Source organism: Littorina saxatilis, linkage group LG7 (genome assembly GCF_037325665.1).
Source record: "Littorina saxatilis isolate snail1 linkage group LG7, US_GU_Lsax_2.0, whole genome shotgun sequence".
Classification (NCBI taxonomy): domain Eukaryota; kingdom Metazoa; phylum Mollusca; class Gastropoda; order Littorinimorpha; family Littorinidae; genus Littorina; species Littorina saxatilis.
This window is the reverse complement of record NC_090251.1, coordinates 2,037,775-2,053,256: the sequence shown is the minus strand read 5'-3', so window position 1 is coordinate 2,053,256 and position 15,482 is coordinate 2,037,775. Positions and strand designations below refer to the sequence as shown.

At 43.5% G+C, this 15,482-nt stretch overlaps 1 protein-coding gene across 2 annotated transcripts in view; it reads left to right on the top strand.

The window, feature by feature from the left end:
- Positions 1-932: 932 nt before the first annotated feature.
- LOC138970441 (phospholipid-transporting ATPase ABCA3-like) overlaps positions 933-15,482 on the top strand; it is a 137,210-nt gene continuing 122,660 nt past the window's right edge. For both annotated transcript variants that reach the window (XM_070342900.1, XM_070342899.1), the window contains exons 1-4: positions 933-2,264; positions 3,550-3,903; positions 6,020-6,334; positions 13,208-13,306. In XM_070342900.1, the coding sequence (XP_070199001.1) occupies positions 1,095-2,264; positions 3,550-3,903; positions 6,020-6,334; positions 13,208-13,306 (1,938 nt within the window). In that variant the 5' untranslated portion in view covers positions 933-1,094. The remainder of the gene's footprint in view (positions 2,265-3,549; positions 3,904-6,019; positions 6,335-13,207; positions 13,307-15,482) is intronic.

The following is a 15,482-nucleotide window of genomic DNA, read 5'->3' as shown; positions in this document are numbered from 1 at the left end:
AAAAAGCGGGAATTCTTCTGAATGACGAGGCTGAGAACGATCTATCCCCTTGGACTCAACTTCAAGAACTAGCTTGATCTTTCTCAGCTCTCTCTTATGCAAAAGTACACTATTAGTGACATTATTCGACAACGGAAAAAAATAAACTGGCAACAACAAACTAACGATCAAATTAGATCGTTTTATTTGATTCACCTGCTTTCAACTGGCGGAACACACACACACACACACGTACAAACACACACACAGGGTTATATATATATACCCTGTGTGTGTGTGTGTGTGTGTGTGTGTGTGTGTGTGTGTGTGTGTGTTTGTACGTGTGTGTGTGTGTGTGTGTGTGTGCGTGTGTGTGTGTGTTTGCGTATGTGTGTGTGTGCGTGTGTGTGTGTGTGTGTGTGTGTGTGTGTGCGTATATATACATACGCACACACACACACACACACACACACACACACACACAAACACACACACACATACACACACCCGCACAAATACACAAACACACACACACACACACACATACACGTACGCACACATATACACGCACAAACACACACACACACACACACACACACACACACACACACACACACACACACACACACACCATCATCATCATCATCAATGTGTGTGTGTGAGGAAAGAAAGAACCAAGACGGCAGAGAAAGCGCGAAAGAAAGAATGCGCGTGAAAGAAAATGACGTAATATTAATCGTAAATACACAGTACTTGTCCTAACCATAGTGATGAAGTCAGCACCAAGTTGACGAACATTTGATTTGATAAAGAACTAACCTGAAGTAGTTGCTTCTGTGTTTTATATTTGTTTTGATGAGGAACAAAATGTTGTAGACTATGACGTACACTATTCATTTGAGACGTCATTCCTTTCTGTAACAAGCTGACGTATTAGTCTATTTTACATCAGTCGAGAACCTGCCATGCTGAAACAAGCGTGAGGGTAAGCAAACCGATCTCAGTGTTCCTTGTTTCTACATCAAGAGGTGCACATCTAGACTAATAATGACTCGTCGACATATTTGCTAGGAATGCTTCTCGGGCATCAGGACTAAAAGAAAAGCGTCACCATCATGGGGTTTGGAAGACAAGTAGTTCTCGTCATGTACAAAAATTTGTTGCTGAAGAAAAGCAACATCATTGTTACCATCTTGGAGATAGCGACTCCACTAGCGGTCGCTTTTTGTTTCTACAGGCTCGCCACCAGTGACAGACATTCTGAACAAGCAAAGGTCGCGCCTCCAAAAGATTATACACGTGTGTGCGATAGTTACCAACCTAGTACCGAACCCGTTTCCACCGCTATCTGGAGACAGTCACGTAATACAAACATCCTTGGATTTACTCCAAAGACGGCTCTGACCGAAAGGCTCATGTCGCGCTTTGACAGGCAAAGCCCTACAAAGCCTGATGCAAAATACTGGAACAGGATGATGGGATTCTCCAACATGACTGCACTGCTGGACTATTACCGAACGAGCAACTTGACGATGATGGTCGCTATTGGGTTCAATGGGCTGGAGACGGCCACACAGCTGCCCCTCACAGCAGACTATCACATTCGACACGATCCAAATCGTCCATTGACATACCCTCATGGAAGGTTATCGCCAGGGCATTGTGTTAGCGACACCATTCAGTACATGATGTCTAAAGCCTTCATAGAAGAATGGGGCGGGAACAGCAACTTTAGCCTGGGCTTGGTTGAGCTACTCCGGCGCGCTCGTTGCTTGAGTTTAATGTTAGTGGACCACAGGTCGTACTTCCATCTCCTCATCTGCATCTCGCTGGTGGTGAACGTGTTCCAAAGCACGACGCTCATTGTGTACGAGAAGGAGCAGAAGCTGAAGGAGACGATGAAAATGATGGGCCTGTCGTCCGGAGCTCTATGGACGTCGTGGTTTTTGACAATCTACCTCTACCACTTTATCGTCATGACCATCTTGACTTTGGTCTTCTCAATGGAGTCCAACACGCCTAACAAGGCGCTGTTAGGTGATCTGTCTTTGTCACTCTTCTGGGTCTTCCTCATGCTCTACTCAGCGGCCACGACGTCTTTCTGCCTGATGATGGGAGCTCTCCTAAAGAAAACCAGCTACGCCTGGGTCGTCGCATGTTTCCTCTTCTTCGGCACGACCATCATGAACTACTTCTTTGACTACTGGTACATCTACCATATGACAAGATGGGAAAAGGTGGCGGCAAGCCTAGTCTTCGGCCACGCGCTGGGCTTCGGCATAATCGTATGAAGTGTTCTATATATTATTGTCCTTGAGTTTTTTCTGTTTTTTTTCCTGCATGCATGTATTAGTGTTTTCCAAAGCCTGATACTTTCTTTGCAACCTTGGGATCTGTATCGTGCGCCTGCGTGCACACGCTAACTGAAGTGTTCCACTTATGAACACCCTTTTTTTGTAACCAGTAGTAGAATGCATGAATGGAGACTACCAAGCTAGTTGGGACCTAAATCCAAAGTTCGAAACTACCGCTCTAGTGCGCAATGCATGGCACGATACTTTCAAAAGTTCCGACCTAAGTTGGTGACTAACAAGCCCAAATTTCGAGGAAAACTGAATTCCTTAGTTTCGACCTTATTATTAAAACAAAAATGGCGGTGATGTTGCTGCTGCTGCCGCTGATGGTGGTGGTGGTGGTGGTGGTAGTGGTGGTGGTGGTGCTTCTGCAGCTGATGGTGGGGGTGGTGGTGGTGGTGGTGATGATGATGATGATGATGATGATGATGATGATGATGATGATGATGATGATGATGATGATGATGATGATGGTGAACCTGTTGCATCCACATTCTACCCCAGGCACAAGGCGTTTAGGATAGGTCTGCAAGGGCAGCTATAGGGTAATACGACATTAGCATGGGGTAGCCAAGAAGAACAACTGCAGAGTTTTAAACAGAAGGGGCTTGATATTTTTTGTAGTTTGAAGAGCCTTTCAGAGCTTGTCAGAGCTTTGCTAGCCATTTGGAAAGAGTGCTGCCAGAGTGCCGAAATGCGTTTTATAAGATGCCGCGAGATTCGCAAAGATTCTGATTGCCTATCCCCATGATCATACTCACCCCTTACACTACAGGCATGATCATGCTCACCCCTTACACTACAGGCATGCTCACCCCTTACAGGCATGATCATGCTCACCCCTTTACAGGCATGCGCAGATTATACCGTATTATGTGTGGCCATAAGGGCATGCAAATCTGTATGCATCGGGTGGATGATGATGATGATGATGATGATGATGGTGATGATAATGATGATGATGATGATGGTGGTGATGGTGATGATGATGATGATGATAGTGGTGGTGGTGGTGATGATAATGATGATGATGATGATGATGATGATGATGGTGGTGGTGATGATGATGATGATGATGATGATGTTAGTGGTATTGGTGGTGATGATAACGATGATGATGATGATGATGATGATGATGATGATGATGATGATGATGATGATGATGATGATGATGATGATGATGATGATGATGATGATGATGATGATGCCGATGCAGATCATATCGAAGCACGATCAAGCCAACGTGCCACTGACCTGGTCCAAGCTGACCGAGCCAATGGACTACGAGGACACGATGTCCATGATGGACGTGTGGCTGATGCTGCTGGTCGACACGGGCATCCACCTCCTGGTCGCCTGGTATCTAGACAACGTCGCGCCCGGAGACTTCGGCCTGCCCAAGCCCTTCAACTTCTTTCTGACCAAAGCCCATTTCTTCGGACACGCGGACTCGAGCGGCGCCCGGCACCCCGACACGGAGGGCGTTGACCGAAAGTTCTTTGAGTCTGACCCCGTGGGGCTAGCAGCGGGGATCCGCATCGTCCACCTCCGCAAGGAGTTCGGCCCCCAGGTGACCAACCAGTCTCTGCATGACATTTGGAAATGCAATGGGAACCCCCTTTTAAGACCTCTCAACATTTTTTAAACTCATGGAGGGAGTCTTAAAATGGAAGTAACTGTAGAGAAGTTATGAACTGAAAATCTGAACAAATGTGTTCTTTAGAGGGAGGGATTCTTAAAGCCGCCGAATGGTACCGTAAACCAAGAATAGTGACGTAAGAGAATAGAATGTCGTCTTTTGATGTGGAACGTGAGTGTTTCAGAACTTCTTCTTGACATTAACTCGAATAGTCGTTTTCACTGAACAATGGACATTGAAGTTATCATAATTTCAGAGAATTGTCTTTTACTTTCACAGAACTGTCTCTGCTGTAAGACTTGCGATTATGTAACAATGCGTGAGTCGCAATGATCCAGGGAGGAATTATGCACAGTGAATGTGACTCAACTCTTCCTCTTCCAGTCTCTCCCTTTCATTCCCTCTGTTTTCTTCATCGAGTCGTCAGGTCAGTTACGTTTTAATCTCAGGGCTGGTGCGGTGTAAACCATTGTGCCTGCAGACACTTTTGCTTCTATCTCGCTAGGGGGTGAAATCTCTATCAACTTGTAGTCAAAGTTATCCAGTTCTCACAAGTGTCTGCTGCTTGAGTCTCTTGTTGTTTATCTGCTAAATTACCATTGAATGCAACCCCCGTCGGTAAGACTTCAGATCCAATTTCTAGGACACATGACTGCGTACAAAAGATTGAGCATGGTTTTTTTTTCTGTTTTGACAATTTGCCTTTTCGCTTGGTGTGTATTCAATTCTTCATCAAAGAATGTTTATGGGAAATATCTCGCTCCACTATTTTTGAAGTGACCGTCTAAAGTAGGCGCCCATAAGTGATTAGTCACTTCCTGCGAGATATCACTAGGCTTTGACGACTTCCTGCGATATATCAATTGATATAGGGTGCATGTTTGACCAATGGTTAGTTACAGTTTCGTCATGTGACCCGTAAAAACGGAATAAAATGTTTTAAATGTGGTAATAATTATTGTAAACAAATAAATGAATATAGTTTTGCTTATGGGACGACGGGCGCAGTGGCGTGGTGGTAAGACTTCGGCCTCCTAAACGGGAGGTCGTGAGTTCCAATCCCGGTCGCTGCCGCCTGGTGGGTTAAGAGTGCAGATTTTTCCGATCTCCCAGGTCAACTTATGTGAAGATCTGCCAGGGACTGAACCCCCTTCGTGTGTACACGCAAGCACAAGACCAGGTGCGCACGTAAAAGATCCTGTAATCTATGTCAGAGTTCGGTGGATTATGGAAATACGAAAATACCCAGCATGCCTACCCAACGAAGGCGGAGTGAAGCTGACTATGCTCTCAGAGTATAGTTTAGGGAACCCAAATGGGCAAACAAGCTCACACGTAACCAGAAAATCCTGGAACGCTGAAGAAGAAAATAAAGCTTTTGTGATAAACTATGCACAGGCCAGTCACCAGCGAGAGGTGTGTCTGAAACACGTGTGGTTTGTTTTTCCAACTAAATGCAAGGGTGTTCACTCTTTCTCAACCCATACAAACCCGACAGAGTTATTTCCCAACTACATGTATTGAATAGTTTTGTTTGCACCAGGTTGCGGTGAGGGACCTGTCGCTGAAGATGTACGAATAACGTTTTGTTTGCACCAGGTTGCGGTGAGGGACCTGTCGCTGAAGATGTACGAATAACGTTTTGTTTGCACCAGGTTGCGGTGAGGGACCTGTCGCTGAAGATGTACGAATAACGTTTTGTTTGCACCAGGTTGCGGTGAGGGACCTGTCGCTGAAGATGTACGAATAACGTTTTGTTTGCACCAGGTTGCGGTGAGGGACCTGTCGCTGAAGATGTACGAATAACGTTTTGTTTGCACCAGCTTGCGGTGAGGGACCTGTCGCTGAAGATGTACGAATAACGTTTTGTTTGCACCAGGTTGCGGTGAGGGACCTGTCGCTGAAGATGTACGAATAACGTTTTGTTTGCACCAGGTTACGGCGAGGGACCTGTCGCTGAAGATGTGCGAATAACGTTTTGTTTGCACCAGGTTGCGGTGAGGGACCTGTCGCTGAAGATGTACGAATAACGTTGTGTTTGCACCAGGTTGCGGTGAGGGACGTGTCGCTGAAGATGTACGAAGGTCAGATCACGGTACTGCTGGGACACAACGGGGCGGGCAAGACTACCACCATGTCCATGCTGACCGGCTTCCTCCCGCCCACCGCCGGCACGGCCTACGTCCACGGGATGGACATCCGCACGGACATGCCGGCCATCAGGCAGAGCTTGGGGCTGTGTCCGCAGCACGACGTCCTCTTCGGCTCGCTGACCGTGCAGACCAACCTCAGCTTCTTCGCCAGGCTCAAAGGTTGCCCCGGGTCCATGGTCAAGGCAGAGGTGGACACTCTCTTGGAGGAGGTGGGGGATAGCCTTATATATTATAGAAATGTATAATGAGAGCGCTGCTAAAAATGCCAAAATGTGCACTCAATCGCTTGTACCTTTAAAGAAAAGTTAAATATAGAATAACGTCAAGAGCGAGAATGCATAGAAATTACGTAATGAGCAAGGGAGATCATCCTTTACTCTTTACCCTGCTTTCAAAATTCCACGTTGGAATGTAGGCGGTGGAGACACACACAAGGTCAAGGATGATCTCCCTTGCTCATGACGTATTTTTTATGCATTCTCGCTCTTGACGTTCAGTACTGGTGACAGAAAGGGGGAAAAGTGGTCAAAATTCAAATCTCTAGTTTTGTTTTTGAAATAATAGCTTTTCATAAAGCAGAAATACTGTAGTATCTGTTTACATAAGAAACAAGAGGCGAAGCCTTCAAGGCTCACGTAAGAAATCGACAAACAGTAACATAAACTCAATCACTCCGTCACACATACACAAACACAGTAAGCATAGAAGAAAGCGAGACACTAGAGCTAGATCTGTCTGTCTGCATGTAGCCTACTTACAGGGACACGACTGCCAACTAGTCTCGGCCCGCTCAAAATAACAATGACCGAGACTTTCAGTAATTCCTTCGCGTGACGTCTAAACCCTCTTCCGCCATAATGTGACGTCTTCAAATGTTAAAGTTTCTACCACAGACATACACACACACATACATACATACATACACACGCACGCACGCACGCACGCACAGACAGACAAAAGCAGGGGCGGATAAGTTGCTTTGTAAGGGGGGGGGGCACTTTGAATCGAAAGTGAATGTGATGGGCGCGAAGCGCCCGAATTTGCTCGGGGGGTCCGGGGGCATGCCCCCCCGGAAAAAATTTTGGCCCAAAGAAGTAAAATGGTGCCATCTGGTGCCATTTGTATGAGAGGGCAAATGGGCCCAAACGGAGCGCTCATTTAAGGAGGGCGAAATAAGTGAGGGCGCCTAAACTGAGCGCTCCAGTTAAGGATTGATTGGCTGGTAATATAAGTTAGCCAATCAAATCACATTTCTTAAGATTCGCGCTCCAAAAAGGAGGGCGCAGTTTAATTGGCGAGCGATGGATTCGCGCTCCAAAAAGGAGCGCGCATTTATTGAGGGCGCAGCTTATCGTTATGGGGCAAATAGGCCCAAACGGAGCGCTCATTTAAGGAGGGCGAAATAAGTGAGGGCGCCTAAACTGAGCGCTCCAGTTAAGGATTGATTGGCTGGTAAAAATAGTTATCAATTTCTGTAGATGCACGCGCATTTATTGCGCCCGTATGTTTGGATCGCGAGTCGGTAAAAAACTTGCAATGGAAACATTGTCGTAACGGAGAACATGGTCGTTGCTTGCCACCATGGCTTCACGAAAACACAGTTTTAAAGACACCCCGACTAGATGTAACGGTGATCTCAAAGTGTGTGTAAACAAATTAAAAAATTCCACCAGAAGACCAAGAAGTCGGGATTGTTTGTGTTGATAATCATTGATCTATTTACTGTCAGTGTAGTGCGCCTTATTCATGGCCGTGGTTCGACAATATTGTGATGTGCGTGTGTTTGTATGTGTGTGTGCCGGTGTATGTGTGTATGTGCGCTTATGAATATATACATCAGTGAGGGGTTTAGGTAGAATATGTGGGTATGTGTATCAGTGAGTGGTTGATGTGGGTGTGTTTTAAAGTCTTAGGTATGACCCGGCCGGGGTTCGAACCCACGACCTCCCGATCACGGGGTGGACGCCTCACAGGTTTGCAAACTATGTGCCAGTCAGCGACAGTAAGCATAGGCAAGTGAATGTGCTGCCACACAAGCAAGGAATTTGCAACACATCCAATTACAGTATACAGACACGGGTCAACCTGTCCTAGCAATGACCTCATAATGCCGGCAAATGGCAAGGTAGTTGTTAGATTGCCAATTTTGTATGATGGTATTTGCCCAAAAATATACTACTGCTACAGAAAAAGACTTGTTTCGTTCCGACAATTTTTCCATTCCAAGTTTTTGGACAACGCGCGAGTAAAATGTCCTCCTTTTTGGAGCTGCGAATCTATTGCTCACCAAATAAACTGCGCCCTCCTTTTTGGAGCGCGAATCTTAAGAAATGTGATTTGATTGGCTAACTATTTTTACCAGCCAATCAATCCTTAACTGGAGCGCTCAGTTTAGGCGCCCTCATTTATTTCGCCCTCCTTAAATGAGCGCTCTGCTTGGGCCTATTTGCCCCATTATTATTATCCAAGCGGAGCGCGGGCAAAGCCCGCGCGTAGCGAGGTAGTTTTTTTTTTCATCTCCCAGCACTGAAAAATTTTTTGCCAAGTGGTGTCTGTCTGTGAACATTGTTCTAGAATTCATCTTTTAGCACAATATTAGCGACACTGTTTGGACAATTCTATTAAAATTAGGCGTACAAACTGATTTTGTTTCGGGGAATCCTCTCAGAGGATCAGAATTTTCATATAATATCATCGGAAGCTGTTACAACGGGAAAATGTGAAACTTTTGTCACTTTTTAACATGGAATTTCATCTTTGAGCGTTTCAAGCGGACTTTAATAAAATAGTTATTTGCGAATTAAGCAGCGGAAGACACTCACCGGTTCAACATGTGTATGGTCATTAAACCTCAAAACATTTCAGTAAGTGGTTTAGACAAACACCTCCGACATGTGAGGGTGACTGGTTTGTAGCTGAAGAGTTTTTTTCTAAAGTGTGTTCTAAATACAAATGACGTACTGGTAATGATGTAATGAGTTGTTCTAATCTTGTTCTTGGAACTCTTGCTGTTCCAAGCTTGTTCTTAGCAAGTCTTGGTGACGAGAACAAAGACTATCAATGAAATCTTTAGAAATAACCTCTGACAACGACGACGATGACGACGACGACGACGATAACAACAACAACAACAAATGACATCGACGACGACGACGACAACAACAACAACAACAACAACAACAAAAACAACAACACGAGAACAACAACAATCACGACAACGAACATGACAACAACAACACCAACAACTACGACGACAACTACAACGACTGGGTTATGATGACATCACCAATGATTTAAAGGCCGTTAAAAAATCGTTAAATCCTATTTCTTCACTGATTCTTATGAAATTTTAAAGGTAGGTTTGTTGTCCCCAACTTATTTTCACTCCATACTTTTCCAGAAGAAAAACATAATTTTGGCAGTTAAAAACCGTTAAATTTCAATTCTTCACCGATATTTATGAAATTTTGTGGGTAGGTTCGTTGTCCCCAACTGATTTTCACTCTATACTTTTCCAGAAGAAAGACATAATTTTGGCAGTTAAAAAACGTTAAATTTCAATTCTTCACCTATCTTTATGAAATTTAGTGGGTGGGTCCGTTGTCCCAAACTGAATTTTAAGACATACTTTTCCAGACAAAAAACCTTATTTTTGGCAGTTAAAAACCGTTAAATCTCAATTCTTCATCGATATTTATGAAATTTTGTGGGTAGGTTCGTTGTCCCCAACTGATTTTCACTCCATACTTTTCCAGAAGAAAAACATAATTTTGGCAGTTAAAAACCGTTACATTTAAATTTTCACCTATCTTTATGAAATTTAGTGGGTGGGTCCGTTGTCCCAAACTGAATTTCAAGACAAACTATTCCAGTCAAAAAAACTTATTTTTGGCAGTTAAAAACCGTTAAGTCTCAATTCTACACCGATATTTATGACATTTTGTGGGTAGGTTTGTTGTCAGATTTGACATGATGGCAGAATTGAAAGTGTGAGATATCCTGATGTTTCACAATTTATGCTGCATAATTCAGCCCCATAGGCGCTTGAATTTTAGGTGGAGTTGGGTTTTTTTTCAGCCCAAACCAGTAACCCCCACATGGTTTTCATGTCCCTTTCTGAGAGACTTCAAGAAGTTTCAATTTGACGTCATGATTAGCCTGCCGCATTAGCAAGTATGAAAACACGTCATCGATGACACATTTTAAGAGAGAGAGAGAGAGAGAGAGAGAGAGAGAGAGAGAGAGAGAGAGAGAGAGAGAGAGAGAGAGAGAGAGAGAGAGAGAGAGAGAGAGAGAGAGAGAGAGAGAATCATGTACACACAGATGGACGACTTCGCTTGGGGTATGTACTGCCCGGCAGTACACATCTACTTTATTATTATTGTGATCATTTTTATGCGCCTAATCTAGATATAGCCCTAGGCGCTTACATATTAATTTCTGCCGTTTGAAATGGAATTTTTTACAGACAGACAGACAAACAGACATTTTTTACACACAATATATAACGCATTCACATCGGCCAGTAAAGCTCAGTAGCCTATTAGGCGAGCATTCACCTTTCACGGCCTTTATTCCAAGTCAAACGGGTATTTGGTGGACATTTTTATCTATGCCTATACAATTTTGCCAGGAAAGACCCTTTTGTCAATCGTGGGATCTTTAACGTGCACACCCCAATGTAGTGTACACGAAGGGACCTCGGTTTTTCGTCTCATCCGAAAGACTAGCACTTGAACCCACCACCTAGGTTAGGAAAGGGGGGAGAAAATTGCGGCCTGACCCAGGGTCGAACACGCAACCTCTCGCTTCCGAGCGCAAGTGCGTTACAACTCGGCCACCCAGTCCATAACGATAAGCTGCGCCCTCAATAAATGCGCGCTACTTTTTGGGGCGCAAACCTATCGCTCGCCAATTAAACCGCGCCCTCCTTTTTGGAGCGCGAATCTTAAGAAATGTGATTTGATTGGCTAACTATATTTTTACCAGCCAATCAATCCTTAACTGGAGCGCTCAGTTTAGGCGCCCTCACTTATTTCGCCCTCCGTAAATGAGCGCTCCGTTTGGGCCCATTTGCCCTTTCATACATTTGAACTTAGAAATGGTCATAGAATCAGCTTTCCAATTTTTTTTCCGGGGGTTGGGCCCCCCCCCCCCCCCCCTCCGTCCGCCCCTGAAAAGTTAGCATCGCATGGGCTACACTTACGTGGTTCACATGGTTCTTACATAATCTAACTTTTAAAGCTGGTTCTTGTGTGTCTGTGTGTATGTTTGTATGATGACGATATGACCCGAAACGCCACGGCAGTACGGACTGAGACAGGAATTGCAGAGAATGTTCTTTGCCACTCGAGTCGTGTCATAGGGTACTTTTGGAATAGCAAATTTGAAAGGATTCTTCAAAAAACGGCGGAAAACATTGTATACCCTGTGAGCTATCAGTCACACGCACGTATGTGCGTGCGTGTGTATGTCTGTGGTAGAAACTTTAACATTTCGTCATTTGAAGACGTCACATTATGGCGTAAGAGGGTTAGACGTCACGCGAAGGAATTACTGAAAGTCTCGGTCAATGTTACTTTGAGCGGGCCGAGACTAGTTGGCAGTCGTGTCGCAGGTATTGTTGACACTCTCTCTCTCTCTCTCTCTCTCTCTCTCTCTCTCTCTCTCTCTCTCTCTCTCTCTCTCTCTCTCTCTCTCTCTCTCTCTCTCTCTCTCTCTCTCTCTCTCTCTCTCTCTCTCTCTCTCTCTCTCTCTCTCTCTCTCTCTTTCAACTTCAGGCCCTTCAAGCGTTATTATTCTGATTTGTTTCGTTTTGGTTTCATTTTTCATTGCTCATTTTTCTTTTTGATTTATCTCCCTTCCCCCTTCTTTTGCGCTTGGAGGACATCATCTTCTCTGATAAGTCGTTTTGATGTTTGTATTGTTGTTTTCATTTTTTTTTAACCTGTTGAAGACCATTAGGTCGAAACGTTGTTCATTGTCATTTGTTTGTATATTTCGTTGCGAGTCCAGAATATTAGGTATTACTCTTAGTCGTGTCCCTGTAAGTAGGCTACATGCAGACAGACATATCTAGATCTAGTGTCTCGCTTTCTTGCACAGTGTCACAAATGCTTACTGTGTGTGTGTGTGTGTATGTGTGACGGAGTGATTGAGTTTGTGTTACTGTTTGTCTATTTCTTACGTGAGCCTTTGAAGGCTTCGCCTCTTGTCTACTATGAAGCTCATTTGGAGTGATACGCTGATCGAAGTGGGGTACCCTATGTGGGACATCAGCCGTATGCAAATTACGCCTCAGAACACTCTTGCATTTCACAAAGACAACAATAATTTGCAACATTTCAAGAACTGCATCAGTTTTATTATATACTATTTCAACAAAAACAGCACAAACACGACTATTATCAACAATACAGAACGAGAGGTAAGTCTTCAAAGACGCACCAAGTGTGCGTTCCCGTTTTTGGACGCCATTTTTGCTAGCATTTTCACAGTAAATCTTAATATTTCCACATCTATTGATCGATTTTGGTATTTTCTTTGATTGTGCCGATTCTCCTATCTCTCTGGCATGTACTGGGTGCTTTGTGACCAGTTTCTCCCCCAGAATGTATTGAAAAATGCGTCCGTGTGAACTGACCCAGTAACAGTATTTAACTGTCGGTCTGGGTGGGTGTCATCTTTGAAGACGTGTCTACCCGATTTAAATTCCTTGTACCTGTTGTAGGTACTCGTTTTGGAAGGAGCGTTCTTCCCCCCAAATTCCCACTAAATGCAGTAGGTGTGAGAAACATAACAATCCTTTCAGAGATGTTTATTCATCATTGTTGATAACTCCATGACATGCAAGTAAACATGGACGGGTAGTGTTCTTTAAAGAGCTGGTTTCTTTGCTGAGGAACCTTTGAGATACATGAAAATATGTGTCATCGCCGATGAAAGATTGCAGTTTGCATACGTCGTTGTAAATATCACGAGGCATTGCCAGGAGCTTGGAGTCTAAGGACTTCCAGAACACCCTACGTACATAGGTCCTCACTCCTGATCGCAGTGTAAGAGAAGAAGAAGCACTGTTTCAGATGGGGCTGGCCGTCAAGCGCTCGGACCTGGCCGCCACGCTGTCCGGGGGTCAGAAGAGGAAGCTGTCCGTGGCCATCGCCCTTGTGTACGGGTCCAAGGTGGGCATCCTCTTGTTTCTTTCCCCATCTTTCTTTGGTTTTATTATACAGTGGAACCCCCCTTTTAAGACCTCCAGTAATGTGGGAAAATCCGGTCTTAGATAGGAGGAAGTTTTTATTTGGAGGTTATATGGAGTTACTCTTCTCGCACACCCAGGGGCCACAGTTCGTGCCATTCCCGGCCACCACAAAGCCACATATGCCAAGAATTTGGAGAATTTCCTTAATAAACTGAAATATAAAACAAGTCCCGTAAGGCGAAATAACAACATTTAGTCAAGCTGTCAAACTCACAGAATGAAACTGAACTCACTGCTTTTTTCACCAAGACCACATACTCGTAGTTTCGTCAGTCCACCGCTCGTGGCAAAGGCTTTGAAATCGACAAGCCATGCAGAATAGTGCGGTAGTGGTCGCGTTGAGCAGGATAACACGCTTTTCTGTATGTCTATTCTTGTTAGCTTACTGAGTTTGTTTTTAATTTAAACATATCATATCTATCTATGTTTTTGGAATCAGGGACCGACAAGTAATAAGATGAAATTATTTTTAAATCGATTTCGGAAAATTAATTTTAATCATAATTTTTATATTTTTAATTTTCAGAGCTTGTTTGCAATCCAAATATAACATATGTATATGTTTTTGACGAAGAATAAGATGAAATTGTTTTTGGATCGTTTGATAAAAAATAAATTTTTAATGACAAGTTTCCGATTTTTAATGACCAAAATCATTCATTCAAGCTGAAATGCAATACCAAAGTCCGTCCTTTGTCGAAGATTGCTTTGCCGAAATGTATGTCAATTTAAGTGAAAATTGAGGGTGTGACAGTGCATCATTTTTGAGTCACTTGAGAAAAAGTGACTCTATGTAATCGGTCAGTGTTAGTCTGTCCGGCCGGCCGTCCGGCCGGCCGTCCGTAGACACCACCTTAACGTTGGACTTTTCTCGGAAACTATCAAAGCGATCGGGCTCATATTTTGTTTAGTCGTGACCTCTAATGACCTCTACACTTTAACGATGGTTTCGTTGACCTTTGACCTTTTTCAAGGTCACAGGTCAGCGTCAAAGGAAAAATTAGACATTTTATATCTTTGACAAAGTTCATCGGATGTGATTGAAACTTTGTAGGATTATTCTTTACATCAAAGTATTTACATCTGTAGCCTTTTACGAACGTTATCAGAAAAACAAGGGAGATAACTAGCCTTTTCTGTTCGGCAACACACAACTTAACGTTGGGCTTTTCTCGGAAACTATAAAAGTGACCGGGCTCAAATTTTATGTGAACGTGACTCATTGTGTTGTGAATAGCAATTTCTTCCTGTCCATCTGATGCCTCATATAATATTCAGAACTGCGAAAGTGACTCGATCGAGCGTTTGCTCTTCTTGTTTACAAAAAGCCGGATATGACGTCATCAAAGGTATTTATTGAAAAAATGAAACAAACGTCCGGGGATATCATTCCTAGGAACTCTCATGTCAAATTTCATAAAGATCGGTCGAGTAGTTTAGTCTGAATCGCTCTACACACTCACACGCACAGACAGACACACACACACACACACACACACACACACACACACACACACACACACACACACACACACACACACACACACACACACACACACACACACACACACACACACACACCACGACCCTCGTCTCGATTCCCCCTCTATGTTAAAACATTTAGTCAAAACTTGACTAAATGTAAACAAGTCGCGTAAGGCGAAATTACTACATTCAAGCTGTGGAACTCACAGAATGAAACTGAACGTAGTCCGCCGCTAGTGCAAAAGGCAGTGAAAGTGACGAGCCTGTTTGGCGCGGTAGCGGTTGCGCTGTGATTCATAGCACGCTTTACTGTACCTCTCTTCGTTTTATCTTTCTGAGCGTGTTTTCAATCCAAACATTTCATATTTATATGTTTTTGGAATCAAGAACCGACAAGGAATAAGATGAAATAGTTTTTAAAACGATTTCGGAAATTAAATTTTAATCATAATTTTTAATTTTTTAATTTTCAGAGCTTGTTTTTAATCCGAATATAACATATTTATATGTTTTTGGAATCAGAACATGATGAAGATTTAAATAAAAGTGATTTTGGATCGTTTTATAAAAAAACATTTTTAATTACAATTTTCAGATTTTTAATGACCAAA